Here is a 26000-nt window from a genome sequence, read left to right on the forward strand (position 1 = left end):
GCCAAGCAGTCGGGGTAGTTACTTTTGCCTTCCAGTCCACAAACGTGTAAGTAGAGAAGTTAAACCCACATGGTCTGATGGGAAAGGGATGGGCTAAATAATAAAATTTTTACTTAATCCCTTAATAACTGCGTCCCAATGAGTATCCTGCAAGCTGTGAACTGAATCTTATTCATCTTTGTAACTCAGCACAATGTCCTTAATGTTCGTTGAATTTCATTAAAAATCTCTTCTTAATGGAAGCAGATATGTTACCGGACAAAATTTAATTCCACAAAAGTTTTTGCTTCCTATTAATTTTATAGCCAGTACTGCTTTTTTTTTTTAACATCTTTATTGGAGTATAATTGCTTTACAATGGTGTGTCAGTTTCTGCTGTATAACAAAGTGACTCAGCTATACATATACATACATCCCCATATCTCCTCCCTCTTGCGTCTCCCTCCCTCCCACCCTCCCTATGCCACCCCTCTAGGTCATCACAAAGCACCGAGCTGATCTCCCTGTGCTATGCATAGTACTGCTTTTTACTCAGCTAATAATTATGCTTAATTGGAACATTATTTTAAAATAATGGTCTCAATTTATAGCTGCATTGTAAATGTTTACGCCCGTAGTAGTTTAAACAAACGATTGTTTCTGATTCAAATCTGTCTTACAAACTGTCATGTTTTTTACAAGAACTACCTTCTGGCTCGGTGTGTCCCACAAAATCAGCTTAAAGAAGCATTGGAACACTTCGTGGCTGCTGAAATATTTAGAGACACATTCAAAGTTATCCCTTTAGTTACAATTAAAATTATAGCAAGTTGACGTTGAGAAACTCTAAATGCCTGGCCAACTAGCAACACAACTGAGACAAAGCTGTAGGCTAAATGCCAGTGTTCTGCCTAGCAGGACTCAGCTACTGACCTAGACTGGGGCCGGGGGTGGGTGGAGTGGGTGCACAGTCATTTATGAAAAAGCATCTTACTCTCCAGACGCTCGGGTTGCGCCTTCCCCCAGTTACGGTTCTTTGTAAACACACAGTAGTAATACTTCAGTGCTGCCACCAGGGGGTAGCAGAGAGCCAGAGAGGCAGGCCGAATTGAATCAGTTTTTGTTTTGTTTTTTCCAGTTGAGAGCTAGAAATTTCACTGAACAAACTTTGACTTTTTCTCCAAAATAGATTATGCCTTATTAAGTATGAAACATGAGGCTGTGCATTTAAAACAAAAAAACTTAGGCAGTCAGTATTTTTTTTAGCAAAGTAACAAAAGCAAATGTTAGACCTCTGATAAATATTCACTCAACAAACTTTTATGGAGCACTTACTCCCCTGCTGTACTGGGGTTACAGGGTTGAGCAAGCACTAGTCCTGTCCCCTAGAAACTCACCATCTCATAGGAGGCAGACATATACTCAAATAACTAAAATTCCACTGGATCAGTACTTTACTGGGGGAATGTGTAAAATGATTTAGAAAGGCAAAGCCAGCTGCTTTTCTAACCTCTCTTGAATCTTCTTACTTCTCTGCCCCAACCTGACTGTTGCTTCAACATACCTGGCGCTTGCAAGCCAGTTTGCCATGCACTTTTGTTCCAGTTCCACGGCCTGGACAGAGCCTCCCTCCAAGACGCACGTGTGCACAGCTCCCCAAAACCAACCCTCTCTCTGCAAAACCCTCTCTCTTTCATGTCTGCGGAAAACCTTCAAGAAGTTATTATTTGTGTTCATTTTATAATCATTCCCCTGCCTATCGATCTTTCTTGTTGTCTTGAACTCTTAGGGGAATTGTTTTTATCTGCCTCTGAACATGTTCAAACCATGTCCACAAATAGATTATAAGGCCTTTGAGGGCAGGAACTATTCCTGCTCTTCTTTGCCCCGGACAGTGCCTAGGAAAGCCCTTGTGCAGGAGCTGCGTGTAAACTCAGGAATGGAGGAGTGTGTGTGTGTGAATCGTTCTGTTTCTGAGGCTTTGCTTCATCAGCACCCGGATCTCTGCACATCTGCATTCATAGCCCAGCATTAGAGTGTGTTGTTCTTCTTGTCCCTGCAGGATCGCAGTACCCTATTTTTCGCTGTGTGAACAGAAACACTCACGAAGAGGTTCCTGAGAGCTACTGTGACTCGAGCATGAAGCCAACCCCGGAGGAGGAACCCTGCAACATCTTCCCTTGCCCAGCCTTGTAAGAGGGCCTCTCTGTTTCGGTTGCCTGTTTTCAGCTCACTTCTAGGTGCTTGTGCATAGGACCCTAGTAGTAGATGTAATCTAATTTTTAAGTCAGCCTACATCTGATTTAGAAACAGGAGACTTAGTCTATGCATAAAATGCAATCTGTTTAGCAAGCACACCTGTCTTTCAGGATTAACACAGGAGCTCATAGCCTTTAACTGGTCAGCACACTCCCAGGAAGCCTTTGGTGAACTGGAGAAATTAGGTTTTAGCTGGCAAGGAAAACAAAGAGGGAAGCGAAGAGTTACAATCCAGTTCAGTCAGTGCTCAAATGAGCTGTGTACAGAGAGAGACTAATGTAAGTCACAAATACATCTGCTTGGGGAGTGTCTCAGGAGAGGTCTTGGTTTAGTTATTGAATAATAAATAGGACACTTTTAGAAGAACAAGGAGGGAAAGCCCTAAAAGGGGTCAAAACATAATTCTCAAACTAATAAGAACATAATTCTCATCTGAAGACATAGTGCCCATGTGCCGATGTCTTATTTAAGGAAATGACAAAGCAGGATAACAGAGGAGAATATGTGAAACTGATGTGTAAATAGTTCATGAAAAATAACAAAGGTTGAAAGAAGATTTCTAAGTTAGTTCCAAAGTGGGTTAATGTTCTACAGGGTAATAAAACTCATCTTTGGAGTTATTTTTCTGACTAGATAAAAATCTTTTGTACCTTCTTGGTTTTCTATAATTTTACGGAATCTGGGCCCTAATCACTGGTAAAGAGAATATGGAACAGAGCCACATTCTTTATGGAGTCAGACGGCCTTAGGCAGACTGCCAGGCACTGCTCTGGGCTGGGGATCACCCATAACAATTCTGATGCTTCTTTGTAAGTTGGCTTGGCCAACTTCTGTGTAAGATGCTCTCTTCCTGTTGACTGAAGTGACCGGTCCCTCTCGATCTCTCGTTCCTGAGCTAGCTGGGACATCGGGGAGTGGTCTGAGTGCAGCAAAACCTGTGGCCTGGGCATGCAGCACCGCCAGGTTCTGTGTCGCCAGGTGTATGCCAACCGCAGCCTGACGGTGCAGCCCTACCGCTGCCAGCACCTGGAGAAGCCCGAGACCACCAGCACCTGCCAGCTCAAGATCTGCAGCGAGTGGCAGATCCGGACGGACTGGACCTCGGTACGCAGCAGGCCAGCCTGCTCTGGAGCTCCCCCTCCTAGACCTACCGCCAGCCTCCTGCCTCCCCCCTCCAAGACCTGACGTGGGAGAACCCTGTATTCTCCAGGAGGACCCATCCTGTGGGGTTCTGGAAGGACTATTCTGCAAACCATAAGATGTGCTAATAGGGCCATCCTATCATCCTGATAGACTTAAGGGCCAACTTTCAGGGTGAGCCCATGGGAGCCGTGTGCACACCGGTGTCCTCTCTCTCCTGTGTCACGGTGGAGTGAAGGCTGGCAAAGGCTGCTAGAGCCAACTCCTCCTTCCAATCGTGCGCTCCCATTTTATAGATGGCAAAACTGAGGCCCAGAGGATCAAAGTAGGCGAGACATCCAAGCAGATCTTAGAGAGAAGGCATGTGATGTTTTCAGGCTGGGATCCTCCCCAGGTAGCATCGCTTGAGAGGGGACCCGGCAACCCAGGAGTCTCGCCCCACCCCGTCCTCTGCTCAGGTGGCGGGTAACGAGGACGAGGGCACCCTGACCAGAGGGGCCCTCAGAGCGGGGACTGCCCGGTGCGCTGACGTGCGCTTGCTGTGTTTTAGTGCTCGGTGCCCTGCGGAGTGGGGCAGAGGACCCGCGATGTGAAGTGTGTGAGCAACATCGGGGACGTGGTCGATGACGAGGAATGCAACATGAAACTCCGGCCCAACGACATTGAGAACTGCGACATGGGACCCTGCGCCAAGAGCTGGTTCCTGACGGAGTGGAGCGAGAGGGTGAGCGTGCCGGACGGCGGGCGGGTGGGACCAAGTCTGCTGGTCTGATGGGCAGGAGCCGTGCATCACGAGGTGCCCCAAACCACACAGAGACGAATCACTAGCTTGGAATCCCAAAGGTGATTTCTGACTTTGGGGAAAAACCCAGAGGTGAACTACTGTAGGCTTTCTATCCTTCTATGAAGACTGAGGGCCTCCAAGATCGAGACGTGGGTATGAAAGAATTCATTTAATTCTCCTTAGCACGTCGCACAAATATTAAGTAATGAAATTCTAAGTAAAGCGAGGGATTACATCACCCCTTTCCTACATCTTGGGCGTGCCTGGCATAGAACAGGCACTCAGCAAATAGCAGGCCCCCTTCCCTGCTTCTTACAAACTCAAAACCAATCCCACCATTCCCCTCCCCAGTAGCGCAGCCGCCTTAGGGTCCCTGGTGTCAGGTGTCAAGGATGAACTCAAAGGCGTCTATAGTTCATCATTAGCCCACCAGTTACCTGTGTACAAGGGAAGCCGTTAAGAAATTGAATTCATCTATCAAAGACAAAAATAAGAGTTATAACAGAAGAGAGAGGGATTCTGGAGTTGGATGGTGGTGATGGTCGCACAACAATGTGAATGTACTTAATGCCACTGACTCTTAAAAAATGATTCATATGGTAAATTTTATGTTACGCGTATTTTACCACAATTAAAAAAAAAATGTTAGGGAAAAATACTAAGCAAAATTCAAGGATGTACGTTGGGGTGAAGGAGCGATCGGGGAAGGAGATAAGGAGTTTTGCCTGCGTTTTCTTGTGGAAGCTGTTGATTGGCTGCCAGTAGGCATATTCTGACCAGGGCAGCTGGACTGCTCATCAGATGAACAGTTTCTGGGTTTCTAGATTCTTCAGAAGACCTTGGAGGTTTAACCGGGATGGAGACATTAGTGGCTGCATCTGTCCTTAGTCCCTCCCTCCCAGTTAGGCCAGGTCTGCACCATTTCCCTTAGCAGAATTCCTCAGGGCGCTTCGAAACTGTAATGTGCCTACAAATCCCTGGAAACCTTGTTCCAGTGCAGACTCTGAGTCATCCTGCCAGGAATGTGTCCCTGTACCAGCTGTCCAGGTGAGCATGGGTCACACAGATAGCAGGGGTATTAACACTGATGTGTCCAGTTCCCAGGCCCAGCTCTCCCTTACTATCAGGCCACCTCCCGATACTCCCATAGCTGTGGCCCTCGGGGACTGGAACCATCTGCCTTAGTATCAGGCAGCAATGTCTTGTGACGGACTTCAGCCGTCCTTTCCCAGACCAGTCCAGACTCAGCTCCTAGCAGGCAGATGGTGTGCCTGAGTTTTCGCGCTCTCACTATTCTGCTGCTGAATAGATTTTCGAAATCGAAAGCCCAAACAACAGTCTGACAAGTGTAAGTGTATTAATCACAGCCGTGGGACAGGCTATTTGGAAAGAAGACTGTCCCTGAACATCTAGGACAGGGTGCCATACTGACATTCCGTAATGGAGGAAAGCGTGCCTGAGAAGTGGTCAGAGGTTTCCAGGGGAAAGAGCTGGTAGGGAAACGCGATGTCGTTCGCATCCTTTGAGAGTGGCTCCAGAACCGTCGGGGAGGCCTCCCCTCTAAGGCGCCCCTTGCTGTCTCGCAGTGCTCGGCAGAGTGTGGGGCTGGAGTGCGGACACGCTCGGTGGTGTGCATGACCAACCACGTCAGCAGCCTGCCGCTGGAGGGCTGCGGGAACAACCGGCCAGTGGAGGCCACCCCATGTGACAACGGGCCCTGCACGGGCGAGGTGGAGTGGTTTGCGGGAAGCTGGAGTCAGGTGAGTGGCCAGAACCGGGTGTGTCTGTCCGTCCCCTGACCTGTTTCTAGGTCAGGGAATAGGGCTCGGTGTATCCCGGGGGTGCCGGGTGGGTTTGAACCCAAGCTGTGCTACCCATGACCCTGGAGAAGCTACTTATGCTTTTAGAGCCTCATTCGGTCAACAGTAGTTATTCTTGATTAATTTGTGAAGACCCTCTCTCCAAACAAGGTCAGATGCTGAGGTACGGACGTTAGGATTTAAACATATGAACTCTTGGGGGACACAGTTCAACCCATAACTAGTATATAGTTCTATCATTATCGACAAACATTACTGTCATGTAACTACCACCACGATCAAGATATAGAACAGTTCCACTGCCCACCAAAATTCTCCTGTGCCTTTGTGGTCAACTTTTTCCTTCAAACCTGGCACCTGGCATCCACTCATCTGTTTCTGTCCTCATAATTTTTCATTTTCCAAAATTTCATATTACTGTATATAACAGTATGTAGCCTTTTGAGTCAGCTTCCTTTTGCTTATGTGTAATACACATGCATTTGAGATTTATCCATATTGTTCCATATATCAATAGTTCATTCTGTTTGTGGCTGAGTAGTGTTCCATTGTATGGGTATACTACACTTGTTGATTCCCAAGTTGAGGGACACTTCAGTGTTTGGTGATTTTGAATAAAGCCATTTTAACTTTCATGTACAGTTTTTTATGGGTGCATAAGTTTTCATTTCACCTGGGTCAATGCCTAGGAGTGGAATTGCTGAGTTGTGTAGTAAATGGTTTTTTAATTTAATACAGAGCTCCAAGCTCTTCCAGAGTGGCTGTACCCTTTTGTATTCCTGTGAGTAATGTCTAAAAGTTCTAGTTCCTCTGTATCATCAGATCATGGTATTGTCTGAGTTGTTTTTGTTTTTGTTTCTTTTTTGCCATTTTAACAGGTATTAGTGATATCTCAAAAAAAAAACCCAGTAGTTATTGGGCACCTACTACGTGCTCTTCTCTCTAAGCCCTTGGGATACATCACTGAGCAAAACAAATATCCCTGCCCTCAGGAAGCTTATAGTCCAGCATGGTTTCCTTGTCTATAAAATGCCAATAATGAAGCACATTATGAGGTTATTTTTAGAAGAAATGAAGTAATGTGTACAAAGTATGTAGTGCAGTGCCTGACATACAATAAACACACAGTAAATTGTAGCTTCTAGTGCTATTATTGTTAATAAAGTCAGTTTTGTCTGTATTTGAGTGTCAAAAGCAGAAATAGATATGATCCAGCAATCCCACTTCTGGGTATATATCCAAAGGAAAGAAAATCATTATCTGGGAGAGATATCTGCACTGCCCAGCCCCCCGCCATGTTCGTAGTATTGTTCACAATAGCCAAGGTATGGAAATAATCTAAGTGTCTGTTGACAGATGAATGGATAAAGAAAATGTGCTATTTGTTTATAATGGAATATTATTCAGCCTTTAAAAAGGAAGGAAATCCTGCCATTAGCAGCAACATGGATGGACTTGGAGGGCATTATGCTAAGTGAAATAAACCAGACACAGAAAGGCAAATACTGCATGGTATCACTTATATGTCAGATCTGAAAAAAAAAGTCAAACTCAGGAAAACAGAGTTGAATGATGGTTGCCAGGGGCTGGGGGTGGGGGATATAGGAAGAGGTTGGTAAAGGGTTCAAACTTTCAGTTATAAGATGAATACGTTCTGGGGATCTAATGTATAACATGGTGACTATAGTAGATAATACTGTATTGTATACTGAAATTTACTAAGAGAGTAGAACTTAAGTGTTGTCACGTATACACACAAAAAAGGTAAATATGTGAAGTGATGGATGTGTTAATTTGACTGTAAGAATCCTTTCGCAATGCACATGTATACCATATCATCATGTGCATACTTTCAATATGTTACAATTTTATTTGTCAATTATATCTCAACAAAGCTGGGGGAACGAAGCAGAAACAGAGAAAGTTAAGTTTGTTCATTATGGAGAACCAATAATACCAAATGCCTCAATAAAGTAACTTAATTGATTAATTAATTTTTCCTTAGGGTTCCAAAATTGAACATGAACCCCCTAAAATCATTCCCTCTTTGCCCTGTTATGATTACCATCGGTATTTTGAGTTCTTGGGCCATTTTGTATTTGGCTCCCCGGGCTGGCTGGTTCTCCAAAGGCTTTTTGGCTGATGATCATGATTTACACATTATCTGGACCTCTGGCTCCATATAGAATTTTACTTCTTTTAAGTAGCTTTAAACAGACCCTGAAAACAAATGGACTGCCTTGTCCTTGTAAATCAACACAACCCCTTTGGAAAGCAATTTGGCAATAAAAGTCAAGAACCATAAAAATGTTCATTTGCCTTCACCCAGTCACCCCACTCCTGGGGATTCATTTTAAGGAAATAATTAGCAGGAGAAAAAAAAGTTTTTTCAACAGAGATGTTCATGACAGCAGGATGGTTAGGGATATTATGGTATATCGTAACTCATTAAGATACGTAACAAGAACAATGATAATTAGGAAGATGTAGAAAGTACATATAATATAAAGGCAAGTGAAAAACAGAATATGAAAGTATATGAACCCTATCTCAACCGCTTCAAAGTATAGTTTTCTATATAAACAACATGGGTAAGTGTTTCCTTCTCAAATTTCCTTAATATTTTTATAATACAAAGTGTAAAATATTTAAAAATTCAGAAAAGAAAGAATTCAAGTACTTCCAATGCTACCCAAGTTGATATCAGAGTTAGACATACTTAATAACAGATCCCAGTTCAGCGTCGCCTTAGTTCTCTGAGATGGGGCAGGTAATTTAACCTCTCTGAGCCTGTTTCCTCATCCAAATATGAGGATAATGATACCAACTTTTTAGAGTTGCTCTTGGTTTTCATGAGACACTGTATATAAAAGGGTCATTGCTTAGGACGTGGGGAGTACTTTATAAGTATTAGTTCCCTTTCTCCATGTTTATTATTTTTTCTGCCAATGTTTCTATCTCATTGTTGGCAGCAAAACACCTAGGATCTAAACCCCAAAGATAATTCAGAAGTGGACTGTGTATGGGACACTAATTACACCAAGTATTCATGGAAACTGAGGCAATGGGAAGAGTCCTGTGTGGAATCTTAATACTGGATCATAACAGCCTTCACACAGAGAAGATAAGCAGTGCAGTTCGACTCACATGTCCACAAATGTCTGAGGAAGAAGAAAGGGGAGCAGGATTCAGGTCTTTTTTTTTTTTTCTTTCTTTTATTTGCGGTACGTGGGCCTCTCACTGTTGTGGCCTCTCCCGCTGCGGAGCACAGGCTCCGGACGCGCAGGCTCAGCGGCCATGGCTCACGGGCCCAGCCGCTCCGCAGCATGTGGGATCCTCCCAGACTGGGGCACGAACCCGTGTCCCCTGCATCGGCAGGCGGACTCTCAACCACTGCGCCACCAGGGAAGCCCGATTCAGGTCTTTTTTAACCTGTGGGCATCCTATTGACTCCAGACCTACTCAGAAAACTGAGAGTCGCGTGAATCCTGGTGAAGGCAGCATTTATCTCTGCTAAGATTAGAAACATGGAATTTATTGCCTGTCATCCAAAGGGTCAGGACATGATTGATTGTGGACAAGGTTTTTGTTCTGAATTTATAAGACTATCAGAGCCTGCTGGCACCTCCCTGCCCTGGGAATTTGATATTATCCCAAAAGAAAATGAAATAGAGCATGCTTATTTGTTGAAAGTAGGTCTTAAACATTAACTGACTTCAGGATATAAAAATAAATGTTCCTTCCAGACACGTGGTTTGAATGAGAGTTGGCTTCTTGAACACCCCACTGGCCCGGTCACAGTGATTAGTCCAGGATGGACATGTGACCCAAGCCGAGCCAAATGGAGTCCTTTCCTGGGACTTTTCATGTGGGCTTAGGGGAAGAGACTCCCTGGGAAGCTGTGAGCACAGGTGCTATAGCAGTGGCCCTGTTGAGGCTGATGGAGAAGCCAGCCCAAGAGAATGAGACCTGTCAGGCTTAGGGAGTCTTTTTCTACTCCGGAGACAAAGTAGCCCAACTCTTATTCATAAGATATTCCACCAGGTCTATTATTCATGCACAGATGCTTGCTTTCTTCCCTGTCAATTCTGGGTTTACTTCACCCTTAGATTGTCTTAGTTCTTGCGGGGGATTGGGGGGATGGTTCTTTCACAGTCTTTAGCTATTAACAGCAGCCTTCTTGTCTGCCCCTGTGTCTGGATCACATTTACCCTCTAACATCTGAGCAGACAGTCCCCAAACTAAGAAGCCTTGTAGTTTTCTGGATGTCTGTGAAGATGGCAGAAAAAAAGGCACAAAGTGGAAATTGCTGATGGAGATGTTTATTATGCTCTGTGTGAATAATCCATAGTCTGTTGCCTTGGGTTTGGGGTACTTTTGCTGGGTAGTGACGTGGGCTTTTCCACACTGTTTTTATTTCACCATGTGCCTGCATACAGAAGCAAGGATAATATTGAGTTTCAGCTGTAGACATTTTTACAGGCTATTCATAAAGGCAATAGCTTCTTTAAAGTCTTTAAAAGTATATAGATCACAGCTTGTAAAATTTTCTAATCAAAAGGTATTAAGAGTACACCAAACATGAACAAAAAACATTTTACAAAGTAATAGATACTAAACAGAATAACTTATAGGGGGTTACACGCATCGTATTTCCATAACCTAACACAACGAACCAAGATGTGTAATTATCTGACTGGCTTCTTCGTGGCCGCAACCCCAGCGAGCTTCAGCTCCAAATAAGAAGCCAGGGGATTGGACTCCGCGGACAAAGGCTTCCTGCTGGCTGCCCTGTTGGGAGCGGAGGGCTGGCCAGGGGACATTGTCCCAAGTCTGTGGTCTTCTCTGCTTTGTGTGTCCCAAAGAATTTTAATGTAGCCCTTCATCCAGAGGCATGCAGACTCTGGGAAATGAATTCATTCCCAGTTCCCTCCCCTAAAAGACCAGCAGATAAACTAGAATGTTAGTTCATTGTTTTACAGTGAGAGGTGTCAAGAGTCTACCAGACAAAACCAAATTGACTGGCTGGTATGTTCTGTGGGAAAGCCTACAGGACACCATCTCACTCATATTCACCGAGGGTGCCAGGGTCTCAGAAGCCAGCATCCTCAAGTTGTGAGAACTCAGGGTACCCACTCTCCATTCCAGACACAGACGTGTTAGGAAAATTGGAATCTGTGTGCAACTTTTCCTCCAGAAGTGTTTTCCGGGCACCCTCGGGCTCTTCCTCACTGAATCAGTGATGGTAAGCTCTGGTAAACATCGCTCAATTGATGGTAGTTCTCGTCCCCTTTCCGTCATATGACACCCATCTTTCTCTGCTTCTTTCTCCAGTGTTCCATCGAGTGTGGGAGTGGGACCCAACAGAGGGAGGTGATTTGTGTTAGGAAGAATGCTGACACCTTTGAAGTGCTGGACCCCTATGAATGTTCCTTCCTGGAGAGACCCCCCAGCCAGCAATCCTGCCACCTCAAGCCCTGCGGAGCCAAATGGTTTCACACAGAATGGAGCATGGTAAGTCCCGGTGCTTTGGGTAGAGGTCGTGTTAGTACATCATTATGCTTCCCCCCTCCCCCCTCACTGTTGGGCCATCTACTGGGTACCAGGCACTGGGCTCAGCCCTTGAGTAGATTCCCTGCAGCAATCAGCCCTACTTGGTCACAGCCAGGGTGCCCTGGACTCAGCCTGCTTGGCGGGGAGTGGGGAGCCTGAGACTGGGACGATCTTGATTTCTAAACTATAGAGGCCATAAAATAGTGACTCTCAAATTTTTGTGTGCATAAGAATCAGAGGGGATCTGTTTGAAACGGCCGATTCTGGGTCCAATGTGGCCAAGGAATTTGCTCCTTAGGTGAGTTGGCTACAGGTGTAACCAACATTTTGAGAAATACTGCTGCAGAGGATTGATGGCTGAAAGGATTCAGGGATGCTGTTGAGAATACAACATCATGAAGTGATCTCGTTATAAATCCCACTGGAGGAATTTCTGTCAGGCCTCCATACCTGTGTGTGTGTGTGTGTGTGTGTGTGTTGTACACTTTTTTAAAATCCTATAGACAATATGGATTATGGGACTGATCCTGTTTTTCTCTTTGAATTGGCTACTAGGAAACTCAAAGCCAAAACTGTGGCCCATCTCTAAGAGAGAGTTTATCAGAATACACAAAGTGACTTATAGGTGCTAATGTTCTCTGGCTTCTCTTTCTCTTTCCTACTTTTATCTTCTTTTTACCCCAGTTTCCTCACCTATTTTTTATCTTGTGGCCCTCTTATGTATCTATTAAGCCACCTCAAATCCTTTTTGTACGGAAGGAGGGTAAATGAAGAAAGACAGAGCTACAGAGAGACAGAGTGAATAGAGAACTAAGTTAGTAAGGAATGAAATGGAAAAGGATGGAAACAGTGATAAAATTCTTTTTTTTTCAAGTGAAAGAGTTTATTGTTAAGAAACTTCCTAGAACAGAAAAATTCCTCAGGTCATCATTCCCAATGACCATTTCATATGACTTGTACACAAGGGGACCAGTGTTCGTTCTGCTTTTTGTTAGGGAAGATCATCAAGCAGTAGCTGTAGGTGAGTCCAGAGTAGAGGCCAGAGCCTTCCTCAAAATCATTCAAAGGTGATCAAAGGGATTTTCTTATAAAATATGTGGATAAAAGCTGAGAATTCTGTTTTCAGACAGTGTATGACAGCCATTTGGGTATGTGGTGAACCACACCTTGGATGCAAATGGGAATAAAGGAGGTGTTGAGTTTCAAAGATGTTTTGCCAACTTCTGGGAAGTACCATTTTATTATTTTGATATTGGCCAAGGCCCTTGAGAAAGCAGGAACAGATCACTATTTTCTTCTGCCATTCTGCTTAGAGAGTCTAGAAAGGACCAAACTCACCAGGCCACGTCAAAGGCCACCAACTCCAAAGACACCTGCCTTACCTGGGAACAACCCAGACGTCCCTCAGCAGGTCAGTGGATAAACAAAATGCAGTGTGTCCAAACAATGAGGTACCACTCAGCAACAAGAACGAATGAACTGATACCTCCCACGACTTGGAGGAACTTCAGATGCATTTTGCTAATGAAAGAAAGAACCCCCCCCCAAAACTATATGTTGTATGATTACATTTACATAATATTCTGTAAAAGGAAAAACTATAGGCACAGAGACCAGATCAGTGATTGCCAGAGGATGGAGCAGGGTGAATCTCACTACAAAGGGACAACACAAGAGGATTTGTTGTGTGTGATGAAAGTTCTGTCTTGTTTGCAGTGGGAGATACATGACTCTCTGAATTTGTCAAAACTCAGAACTGTGCACCACAAAAAATGAATTTTTCTGCATGTAAATTTTTTTTTTTTTTTTTTTTTTTTTTTTTTTGCGGTATGTGGGCCTCTCACTGTTGTGGCCTCTCCCCTTGCGGAGCACAGGCTCCGGACGCGCAGGCTCAGCAGCCATGGCTCACGGGCCCAGCTGCTCCGCGGCATGTGGGATCTTCCCAGACCGGGGCATGAACCCGTGTCCCCTGCATCGGCAGGCGGACTCTCAACCACTGCGCCACCAGGGAAGCCCTGCATGTAAATTTTAAAATAAATAAGTGAACTGAAACTAATATGAAATATATAGTTACCATAGTAGCAAAGATGATGGAAGCAAGACACTTTTAAATTTACCTTGTTTTATAAATTTGAGTTTGGAACTAAGTAAATATTTTATATAATTATAAAACAGGGACTTCCCTGGTGGTGCAGTGGTTAAGAATCCTCCTGCCAATGCAGGGGACACAGGTTCGAGCCCTGGTCCAGAAGGATACCACATGCCGCAGAGCAGCTAAGCCCATGCACCATAACTACTCAGCCTGTGCTCTAGAGCCCACGTGCCACAACTACTGAAGCCCACGTGCCTAGAGCCCGTGCTCCGCAGCAAGAGAAGCCACCGCAATGAGAAGTCCATGCACCGTAACGAAGAGTAGCCCCTGCTCACCACAACTAAAGAAAGCCCACGCACAGCAACGAAGACCCAACGCAGCCACAAAAAAAAAATTTTTTTTAAACAAAATTATTCTGCTTAAAAAAGAAATCCCTAAAAATGGAAAATGCAATGAAACAAATTAACCTAAATATGTATGCAGTTGGTGGCATCAGCACTCTTGCATGTGGCTGTAAACCACAGTAATTTGACTGTCCATCCCTAAGGACAAAAAGGACTGCAGAAACACGTTTGTATTGTTTGCAATAATCACATTTTTAGTGACAGCTGGTGTCCTGTGTTCTGAGATGATTGGGTGTATAATGGGTGATAAAGTAAATGAATAATCTACTTTATGGTACTGTGATAATATATGTACCAGTAAATATGATAGTATGATAGTATAGCTCTATTATCCCCAGTATCCTTGAGAAATAGGATTCTCAACTTAGGAGAAAGAAGATACAGACCAAAAGTAGAAGAGATTTAAGTGAAAATCCTGTTGTCCTGAATTGGACTTAGAAATATCAGTATGAACTCACAAATTAATTTATCTTAAAAAATTTTTTTCCCTGTTTTATCCACTGAAAGAGCCTGGAAACAATGACCAACCCAGTAGCAAACGGCATGCCTATCAGCCAGAATATGGTTTCAACATACCACTCCCCACTAAAAGGAACCAAGAATTCTTAGAGAAATGGCTGATTCCAGGTCTGTGACTGTTATAAGTATAAATTAGATTGGGATGTCTTTTCATACAAGGTAGCAAGGAGGTTCTCAAAGACGAGTTCATGTCCAGAGGGCTCAAGAACCAACGTTTGGGCTCCTGATAGCCATTGATGGGGCATCAGTGAGCATCAGTAAAAATAATAACTACCATGGATTTAATGAAATACATCACATATGTTTAAATCCATCCATCTATAATAAGTTTGTAATGATAAAAAAAAAAACTAATTAGAGGTTCCACCATTGGAGGATGTTAGGGGAACCAACTCATTATTCTGAAAACTGATAAATAAAAGAAAATAGTCAAGAATTTACCCTGTCTCTCCTAAACAAGCCATACCACTGGGTAACCAGAGAGTAAATATATGTGAGGAAGGAGTGGGGATTCTTTACATTCTCTGCTTATAAAAGAAGAAGAGGGCTTCCCTGGTGGCGCAGTGGTTGAGAGTCCGCCTGCCGATGCAGGGGACACTCATTCGTGCCCCAGTCCAGGAGGATCCCACATGCCGTGGAGCGGCTGGGCCCGTGAGCCATGGCCGCTGAGCCTGCACGTCCGGAGCCTGTGCTCCGCAACGGGAGAGGCCACAACAGTGAGAGGCCCACGTACAAGAAAAAAAAAAAAAAAGAAGAAGAAGAGGTGTTAGGATATTATCACCATTTTTCAACCCCAAATGAACTAATGGATCTGCTCATCAGTGGTTGCTGGCCCCCTACAAAGAGAGACAAACATACACATCCTATGAAGCAGTCTCACCACAAAAAATCAAATCTGCACCTGTTAAGGCCTCTTCTGGATCCAATTTCCAATTTACAGGAAATGCAGAAGACAGAGGAACATGTCAAACTGTACCATGGGGATGCAGTCAGCAAAATCCTGACTATGGGAAACTCTACAGGACAAATGACTCAGTTCCTCCAACAAATAAAGTATAAGGGAGAAGAAACACAGGGGAGGGGAACCCATGGATTAAGAGTCGTAAAAGGCATGTCAACCAGCTGCAATATACAGACCTGATGTGGATCCTGATCCCCCCCAAAAAAAAGCACTATTAAAAAAATTGAGATTCACAAGGCAAATGGAAATAGGAGCACTGAATATATCTTTGAAGATAAGGAACTATTGTTGATTTCTAGGTGTAATAATGGTATCGTGGTAATTTTTTAAGAGTCTTTGTTGTTTAGAGCTACAGACAGAAATATTATGGAAGAACTGATATGATATCTAGATTTGCTTCAAAATAATGGACCTGGGTGGGTACAGACGAGACGCGGCTAGCCATGAGTGGATGCGTGTTGAAGCTGGTTGCTGGGTGCAGGGGAGTTTAATACTCTGTCTCCTTTGGTAGATGTCTGAAATTTTCCAATATCTGTCTTCTCCCATGTGCTGAGCTAATGGGCTGTCAAGAAATCTAACTTTCTTCCTTTCCCCGGGCAGTGTTCCAAGAGCTGCCAGGGCGGCTTCCGCGTCCGGGAAGTGCGCTGTCTGTCTGATGAGATGACCCTAAGTAATCTCTGTGACCCTCAGTTGAAACCAGAAGAGAAAGAATCTTGTAACCCTCAGGACTGCGTCCCTGAAGTTGGTAAGTAGGGAGTCCTATCTTGGAGTAAAATATTCATCTTTCTTAAGGTCCGTCCTGTTCTCTGGTATGAAAATGCCAGATTCATCTAGGTCTCTCTGTGACCTTGTGCCTAGTCAGGGAGTTGAAGGGGGTCAGCATCCTTTGGGTATATATTTCATAGTTTAAGGTGCCTGTTGATAACACAGATGGCGATCCAAGCCACCCATCAACAGATAAACTTACATGGGAATTGATTAAAATGGCAATGCACTCAGAGATTTGGTTCCAGCATCCTTATGGCCAAAGTAGATAGATTTCAACTGCATGTTTAAAGAAGAAGAAAAAAATAAAAGCTCTCAGCCCACACTCACACCTCCCATCAATAATAAACAGCAGGACCGGGATGAAGAGCCACACCGGCCGCCCTTTCTCCTTCCCTAAGTCCAGGCTGCCCCTCGTGCTCAGAGTCTTTTCTGTTCTCCTCTGCTACAGATGAAAACTGCAGGGACAGGTACTACAACTGCAACGTGGTGGTCCAGGCCAGGCTCTGCGTCTACAACTACTACAAGACCGCCTGCTGCGTCTCCTGCACGCGCGTGGCCAACAGGCACTCGGGCTTCCTGGGGAGCAGATAACACCCCGCTCCGCAACCGTGGGCAGGTCAGGGAGTCTGTGAGCAGTGGGACTGGCTGACTGCTGCCCCTCCTGGGGGCTCCCTGGCCTGTGGAGCTGCCAGCCAACTTAGCACCCCACCTTCATAAAGTGTACACACGGTGCCCAGGAGCAAGGCCACAGTTGTCCTTTGAGCATCACCGTGAACTGCTGACCCCTCCTTCAGAAACCTGGCACCTGCGCTCTCTGCAGACCGAGCGGTGGGGACTGCCTGCAGCTCTCGGCCGACTCCCGTCCTGGCACTTTCTAAGTCAGCAGTCAGGCCCTGTCTGGGCACTGCCTAGCCCCAGTGCTGCTGGCCTTTCTAATACCAGCGCCCCTTGGAGAATCAGAGGAGACAGTCCCCCCACCCCAGAGCCCCCTTAAGCCTTGCTAGGATGCCTGCATCCCTCTGTTACCTCAGCCCGGCTGTGCCTATTTTTACTCTCAAAGACATTAGGCTCTTTTTCAGCCTTGTGACACAAATATCTCATGCCAGTTTAGAGCTTTATTGTTTTGCAGGTGTATTCAGAGATATTAGCTCATTAGCGGCTGTGAGCACAGCGCCCCAGAATGGGAGTCAGGGAATGAATCACTGTCCCCATTTTACTGACAAGGAAACTGAGACTAAACTTAGGTAACCTACCTGCCACGTTATCAGGTAATTGACCCATTCAGTGACAGAGCTGAGTTCTGACCCCAGTCATCTGACCACAAAGCCCTCACCCCGAGGGCTGTCCAGAAGGCTTAGGTCTGCAGGATGTGGCTTCATTTCAGACCTAGAGGCTGAGAAGTTTCCCATTCAGCAAACAAAGCCCAGACCTTTGAATTCTTTCCTCGGGCCAAAAGTCGTCTTTATCTCCTGCCCTCAGTTGTTTCAGGAGTCTGTTTCTTTTTTCCCTTCCCCCACAAAGTCACAGGTCCTGGTGACAGGACACTGCACAGTTTCTTAAACCCCATCCTTAATGGAACTATGCCATGAGGTAAGAAAGCCACTGGGGTAGAAAGGTGATTGCCTGAAATTCTGATTCCTCTCCCCAGTGGTACATGCCGCCCATGGAGTCCTATATCGTGGATCCTTTGGCCTTTTGTCTCCCAGAGCAGATTTCCAGAGCACACAGCTCTGTCCCCTGGGCTCTCACCCCTTCCTCAGCCATCTCTCCTGGGTCCTTCCCTACACATCCCCCAGTGGAAAGTCTAACCAACCTGTCCCAGCAAAAGCCCTATATTTATATTAGAAAGAGTCTCCCTGAGGTCTTTCTGGTTTGATTTGCAGATGTCTCTCTGTGACTTTGCATCCCTCCCTTCCCCCATGACTCACAACCCATATCCCCCCTCCCAGATGTGAGCACTAAGATCTATATTAATGCAGCCAGCCTGGGAAAAGGGGCTGTGAACTCCTCCACGATGGCCGCAGCGGCAGGGTCTTCCCTGATTCACTTCACATAACTCTGTAGTTCCCGAGGCCTCTGGCTGGAAGGGGAATGCAGTGCATATGAAAGATAAACTATCTGAAAAATCAGTGAGGATAAAGAAGGGGGGCCGTATATATATATATATATATATATATATATATATATGTGTGTGTGTGTGTGTGTGTATATATATATATACATATATATATATATATATATATATATATATATATATTCTTACACCCACTAAGAAAAATAATCAGGCTGAGCAAATTGGAAGCGTGTAGAAAATTTATCTTATTTAGTACTATGGTCCTGGGCGTATTTCCCTTTCAAAGCAAGCATTTGCTTTGAAATTCATAGCAACTGAGTTTCTCCCGTGAGCCCTTTAACCCAAAAATCTGCTAATTTGGTGATGATTTGCAGCTTTTGGAAGCAGTATCACCAGCTCAGTCTTGCACACTCCATTAGGTTCCCACTACCCTTGAGCTTTCAGAAATTCTGTTTGGCCTTTTTATGTGACCTTCTCTTTCTGGAGAGCCCCAGCCATCATTTCCCCCAAAGCACCCTATCTCTCCTGATCCTTACGTAACTCATGCAATAAGCAGCAGGACAGAGGCCCAGATTCCTGTGTCCACCAAGCAAAAACAGACCAGAGAAGCCAAGCATATGGCTGGTTTCCATCCAGCACCCACTCTTTCCCTCTCGCCACTTGCCTTTGCTTCTTGTCCCAAGGGAGGGTTTCCTTTATGCAACTACTGTCAGATGTTGCTGTACAAGCCAGTCATTTGAAGGATTCTTTGGAGGAAGCTTTCTTTACCTGCTGGAGGACAGAGCAAGATCAATGGGTGGAAGAGCAGAAAGGCTGATTTCAGCTCAGATTGCGGGAAAACCTTCTAGCCATCCAGGCTGCCCAGCGCAACAGGGGTATGGTGTCCTAATGAGTGAGCTCTCCAGCCTAAAAGGGATTTCTCCACCAAGTGGCAGGTGAGCATCCTGGGTCCTTCCAACTCAGGATTCTCACGACTGGGCTGGGGCAGTGACGGCTTTGTCTCTTTGACATCCAGCAGTGTCCTGTGGCTCCTAAATGTCACCTAAAAGTTCTTTAAAGGGACAGTGGTCCTCTCATGAGAACGGCCATCCTGCCTGTTGTGGAATTGGATAGGAGCAAATAAATCAACCCCATGTCTTCAGGGGAAAGAAGTACTGAAATTAGGGGTCTTTTTTCTCTTGCAACAAATAGTTGAGTTAATCCTGGAATTCATTTATGTCTGGAAAGCTTATAAGTTGCTAGATGAGGGGTTTTATCAGCTTGACTTGGAAATCCAATTTTTACTAATCTCCTTGTTTCTTATATCAACGTCTAAATGCCTTTGTTCTTAGCACAACACACATGATAATGTCCTTTAGTATTTTCAGCGACAATGTTCCTTCCTCCCTCCAGAGATGCCTCTTTCTCATTTTCTTGTCCCCTTATCTCACCCTCTCCTTCCCATGACCCACCATCTCCTTTCAGTTCTCTGCTTCGTCCCTTAACTGACCATGATGCAAAAATGAAATTTACATTTTAATACAGCTTTTTTTTTCTGTGTACCAGATTGCTTCAGTCCCTGCTCTGAATTTTGAAATTAGATAAATTAAAGCTGTTCTGTGTTTTTCTCACAAAAAAATCAACAAAACTGCAAACAGAAATAGTTTGCTTTTTTTACTACCACCTATTAGAAAAGGAAAGTGTGCCCCTTGCAGCCTAGGCAAAAGCCATTCAGTGCAGCCCATCCTCCCCATCCTCACGTGGACTCGCCTTTCTCCCCTTAGAAAAGGAACAGCATAAGAAATAGGGCATTTAAAAAAAAAAAAAAAAAAAAAAAAGCTTGTAAACTCGGCCACTAGATGGCGTCAGTTCATTTCATTAAAGGCGTGTACAGTGCCCCCTGCTTGCGAGCTGGTGGGGAAGCCAGATGAGCAGGGCCAGTCTCCGCCCTAGAGGAGCTGCACTGTGACAGAAGCGCTCAGAACTGTCCCCATCTGTCCCGTTGCCTTACTTCTCTGGCCCAAGGCTCTTGGGGTGTGTATCATTTACTCACCCTCAAAGTGTTTTTCAACACTCTTTCCTTTAAAAAGAATGACTTTCCAGAGGGATGAAAATGAGGGACACTGGCTTCATTTCTTTTTGTCAAGCTGTGTGGCAGGGAGAGAAACCCAGATGTTACTAGTAACTTTCGAAACCAGTGGCTCTCTTTTTCTTTAATATAGCCACTTTAGAATTTGAATATCTGCTTTCTAATGTCAAAGACACAAATATAAGTGGTAAAAAGAAACATGACTTCTCTTGAAACAGGCTGAATAGTCAAACCTGAGGGAACCTCTATCAGCCTGGCAGGTGGAGGCCAACATTTGATCCTGCCACATGAAACACTTTTTCCGTGGCTTAGATGGGAAATTAGACACCTTCCTGATGAAATTGGTGGATGCCAAGAAGCTGGAGAGGTAACGCTTGAATGACATGTTCTAGTACCAAAAAAGTCTGGGAGACTAGAACAAAACCTGGGATCTTCAAAATTCACCAGGAAGCAACATAAAGTCCCACCTTTGTATTAAAAAAAGAAACACTATACAAGTACAAGGTGGGGGAGATGCGAGAGTTTCAGTGGATGAAGCTCAGTGTAAGTCCAGAAAGTGGGATGGAACTACCCCCAAACACACACACACGCACACACACAACACACGACATTGAGGCTACATAAGGAGAAAATGTTGGTGAACCGTATTTGTGATTGTTGGAAACTTTAAAAAGAATATTGGTAACGTATAACATTCAGATGAGCACACCCAATCCTGATGAGGGGCACAGACTCTGAGAAGCAGTGGAAAGGACTTCATGAGAATGTTTAGCCCGGAGGAGAGCCATCCTAGGACCAGAAGGTAAAAGCTGCAGGGAGACACATTTTACTTCTTGCAGAAGAACCACCTTTCTACAAGTGAGAGCCTTCAGAAGGTAGAGTGCTCTGTGGTTGGTGGTGACTGACCCATCCCTGGAGGTCTCAGCAGAGGCTTAATGGCCATTTGTCATGGATGCTGAAGGGAGGATTCGAGCACCCAGCTGGGGCAACAGGACTTTTAAGATTTTCTCCAATCTGGGTTTTGGTGACTCTGTAAGTAGAACAGCTTCAAGTGATTCACCTGGTCTGGGATGGCAAGTACACAGCACACGTACTTCCCATTTCTACCATTTTGAACCCAGGGGCGCACCCCTCTCCAGGGCTGAATGTGACCTCATACCTCGGAGAACCACTAGCCAATTGGTCAGAGCTGCCCTGTCTGGTCCTGCTTCATAGATGAGTAACCAGTTGTCCCGATGACTAGTTCCCTGCCCAGGGTCACACACCTTGATGGGGGCAGAACCTCGACTAGACTAGCACCCTTTGAATACCATCTCACTTTCTCAACTCACTTTGCTTTCTTGTGCCTTTGCTGGAGCTACGTCATTCTCTCCCCTCTCAACCACACTCCTGCTTCTTTCTATTCAGTGGGTAACAGTGGGAGACTGCCATCTTGCTGAGGAAAAGTGACCCCCACAGGGTGGGATTCTCTAGCCAGCTTTCTTAGCAGCTTCCAGACGTTGAGCCCCTTGCCTCAGTGAGAGGAAAGCCATTCTGTTACATAATTTCCACCTGCCTTGACCCCCAGATCCCCACCATTCAGTTTGATGGAAGGATATACTTTGTTATAACTTATTATTTTGTCCTTTGTAAATACAAGATGTTTATAGGAAATGTGTATTCTGAACTCTACCAGCAGAATGAGTCACTACACCAAAATAGTTCTATTATTTAGAATATGTTAATTATAAAGGGACCTAATAGGTATTTATTTACATATTCGATCCACATTTGTGTAAAATTATTTGATCCTACTAACCCAGCTTCCCGGAAGGTTGCTGCACGTGATGTCTTATTCCAAGTCCATAGTTACAATTTAGCATACTGATTAGCCAAATTCCTGGGTTTTAAGATCAAATATAAATGACTCGGCTTTTTGACTCATTCAGGGGTTTTTACCCCTCGGATTATACCTGAAACAGGTCTCTCTGGATTGCCACCTTTCCACCTTGAATATCATATTTGCTCATGTAATCTGCCATCTCCTCATCCTCAAACATTTGAAGAAGGAATTAGGAGGGTCTTTTTCATCCCTTCTCTTTGTCTTGCCTCGTTCCTTGGAATCACCAGCAGGAAGTTGTTGGGGAGGCTGGCTTAGAGCTGTGATGGAGGCAGGGTCCCCTGGCAAGGGCAGGGAGGGGTGTAAGAGAGGTGATGCATTCACTGCTCTGACCACGCCTCCAGGGCCCCCGCTGGACACTGCTGAGTGGGAGCTCTGGGTTGTCAACTGCACAGCCAGGAGCAAGGAACCCACAGAATACCCCATCCACCCCAGGTCACCCGTACGGTGTCAATTATTGCTTAAAGAGGCGGAGGCGCATTATATGAGTAAATAATCAGTTTTCTCTTCAGCAAAAATGACAACTATTTTTGTGTATGACTAATTTATTTTTATTATTGTAAAAATACAATAAACTGGTTTTAAAATGTCAGCTTTGTTAACACGTCTGTGCTTTCTCGGGCCTTATTCCATTTCTACTCACGTCGCTTCGCACAGCCCTCTAAAAAGAAGAGCTGAGCCCTTTAGAGATCGGTTGGTCTGTGGGACTTTGGCTCTGGGGGCGCCTGGACCCCTAAGAGGACAGGGAGTGCAGGACATCAGCCTGCTGGTACCCTGGTCCTCAACCTTGGCTGAGGAGCTTAAGACAAAACATTCAGGCATGTGCACTTCTACAGGATTTCATTTTTGTTTTGTTTTGTTTTACAGGATTGCACTTTTACAGGTATTTCTTTAAACCTCCCCCAGGAGGCAGAAAGTGTTGGGACCCACTGTGCTGATTCGTGCGGCTCCATCTCTCAACTGGAATACAACTTCTTCCAACTCTCCTCGGGCTGACTTTACCTTGGGCTTGAGCTTAGCATAGTGTTTGACAAAATCTTTCAGGTTATCTTGATGCCTAATAACGTGAAATATGACTTAGGTCATAAAGCCCATTGAAAGTCACCCTGGACGAGAGAGTCTCTAGTAGAGTGCCTACAGGCTCTGTCCTTGACACTGGCTGCCCTGCAGCAGCAGCATCAGTAACTCTCAGAAAATTATTATTGTGCCTCAGATGTGCTTCCCATCCCTCCCATCCACATTTTCTGCCTGAAAAATCTTCATTTACTCTTTTTTTTTTTTTTTTTTTGCGGTACGCGGGCCTCTTACTGCTGTGGCCTCTCCCGTTGCGGAGCACAGGCTCCGGACGCGCAGGCTCAGCGGCCATGGCTCACGGGCCCAGCCGCTCCGCGGCATGTGGGACCTTCCCGGACCGGGGCACGAACCTGTGTCCCCTGCATCAGCAGGCGGACTCTCAAACACTGCGCCACCAGGGAAGCCCTACTCTTTTTTTTATTGCGGTAAAATTCACTTAACAAAATTCACTGTTCTAATCATTTTAAAGTGTGAACCTGCATCAGTCTCTCCGGCTGCCGGGCTCCACCGCTTCTCCGCTGTCCACTTCAGCTTCCTGCTGCCCTCCTGTCTTCTGCATGCCCGGTCCGTCCCCCAGTGGCACTAACGTGGTCTCCTCAGGGCGCTCTGCCAGCAGAGCAGTGGCCGCCGGGGCGGCAAGATCCATGGTCTGGCAGAGGAAAACCACCAGCTGCGGAGAGGAGCGCAGGCCACACTACCCGAGCCGTCACCGGGGGGATGTGGTGATTCTAAACAGAGGATTCACCGGGGCTCAAAGTTGGCCCGGTTCCAGTATTGGTTATGAGTCTTCTGTTCGTCGCTTCTGTATTTATGTTGCACATTTGGGGCAAGTACACTCGTTCATAGATTCAGCTACATCCATCTATCTGTCATCTGAAGAAGAAAGGAAAAAACTCCAGCATATCTTGGACCAAAAACATGGTGATTTTCTGTTCATGAGAAAGAAAGTTTTCTGTAAGCTAAATGTTTTACAGGGAACTTAATGAGAATTGATTTTAAGGAATCAATTTTTTTTCTATGGCTCATAAACTTTTTAATTCATAAAAAAGTGTGAAATTCAGTGGTATTTAGTACACTGTTGTGCAACCATTGCCAGAACATTTTATTTATTCTGGCATTTATCCAAATTCCATTTATTCTTCAACACCCAAATCAGAAGTCTACCATGTGCCAGACACTGTGCTGAGAACCCTCACACATGCTGTCTTGAATCTTCACAGCAGACCTAGGGAGTTGGAATGTTGTCCCCTTCTAGAAATGAGAACATTGAGACTCAGAGAGGTTTCGTGTCCAGCTAACACTTGGTGACACTAGGATTCTACTGTCGGCTTCCCCTAGAGGCCGGCCTGTGTCTTTCCCATGTCCATCTCCCCAGGGCCTGGCGTGTCACATGGTCTCAGCGTATATTAGTTCCAGTCTCTCCACATTGATTCCAATCAATGACATTAATTGCCCAAGGACTGGATGGGTGCTTGGCTGTTGATAAGAAAGTGCAGTGCTGTTTAGTTTACCCATGCTCAGTATGACAGTGTGAGCAGAGGCTGCATTTGAAGATGTACAGCTGCCCCTGAGAGGGAGGTCAAAAGCCCCTGTTCAGGGGTCAGACCCAAGCTGGACCCCTCGGTCTCCAGTTCTGGGACCGACACGTTGTATTTAGTCAATTGGCCACCAGGAAAGAGCCCAGAGGATCAGGATGGTGACTGGGATGGGGACCGGGATGGGGGAGGGAGGATCTGGAGGGGTAACTGTCTTCAGCCATCTCCAGGCATCTCTAGGGACAGACAACAAGATCTACCTCCAGCAGATCAGAAAGAGAAGGGCCTGCGAGTCAGACTTGGTTCAAAATAACACGTTCCTGTAATAGACTCAGCGACAGTGACCCTCAAAAAAAGAGTGATCAACGATATTGCTTATATGCAGAATGTTTAAAAAAATGATACAAATGAACTTATTTACACAACAGAAACAGAGACTTAGAGAATGAATTTATGGTCACCAGGGGGGAAGGGTGGGGGGAGGGATAGTTAGGGAGTTTGGGATTGACATGTACACACTGCTATGTTTAAAATGGATAACCAACAAGGACCTATGTTAAAATTTTTTTAATTAAATAAATGAGTAAATAAATAAGAGTGATCAGGAACATTTGGGCAGAGAGAAAATTTGAACATGGCCTGTACTTAAGATGACACAACTGAATCCACATAAAACTTCTTGGATGTGAAGGTGGTGTTTGGTCGGGCAGGAGTACACACTGTGGCAGTCCTAGGGATGAAGGTCACAAGGTCTGCAATTTACTTTCACGTGGGTCATCAGTAAAATTGTGTGTGTGTGCACGTGTATGTGGAGAGAGAGAAAGAATATGTGCAAATAAGGTAAAATGCACTTTGCTGAATATTAGTGAAGGGTATGTAGTATTCGTTATATTATTCTTCTCTGAGGTTTGAGATTTTCTAAAGTAAAAAGTTGGAGAGAATAAAGTACAAAAAGAGGACAGGGGAAGGGAAACTAATATTTTTGGCAGCAGCCAGAGCCAGTCCTGGGTGAAGCTTATCGTCACTGAGGCTGGGAAACCCTAACTTATTGAGCACCTACTATGTGCCAGGTGTCCTCTAGGTCCTTTTAC

At 45.0% G+C, this 26000-nt stretch overlaps 1 protein-coding gene and 1 pseudogene across 2 annotated transcripts in view; both read left to right on the forward strand.

Moving 5' to 3' along the window:
* Positions 1–22892, forward strand: part of THSD4 (thrombospondin type 1 domain containing 4) — a 584514-nt gene extending 561622 nt beyond the window's left edge. The window contains exons 12-18 of the mRNA XM_082618510.1: positions 2042–2171; positions 3138–3342; positions 3929–4102; positions 5749–5922; positions 11317–11496; positions 16112–16256; positions 16728–22892. Of these exons, the coding sequence (XP_082474636.1) occupies positions 2042–2171; positions 3138–3342; positions 3929–4102; positions 5749–5922; positions 11317–11496; positions 16112–16256; positions 16728–16870 (1151 nt within the window). The 3' untranslated portion in view covers positions 16871–22892. The remainder of the gene's footprint in view (positions 1–2041; positions 2172–3137; positions 3343–3928; positions 4103–5748; positions 5923–11316; positions 11497–16111; positions 16257–16727) is intronic.
* A 1039-nt stretch (positions 22893–23931) lies between these two features.
* Positions 23932–24274, forward strand: LOC309802733 (protein transport protein Sec61 subunit beta-like; annotated as a pseudogene). Its single transcript has one exon. The product of its transcript is annotated as a protein transport protein Sec61 subunit beta-like (transcript).
* The last annotated feature ends 1726 nt before the right edge of the window (positions 24275–26000 follow it).

This window comes from Mesoplodon mirus (genome assembly GCF_964341445.2).
Source record: "Mesoplodon mirus genome assembly, chromosome: 4".
Classification (NCBI taxonomy): Eukaryota; Metazoa; Chordata; class Mammalia; order Artiodactyla; family Ziphiidae; genus Mesoplodon; species Mesoplodon mirus.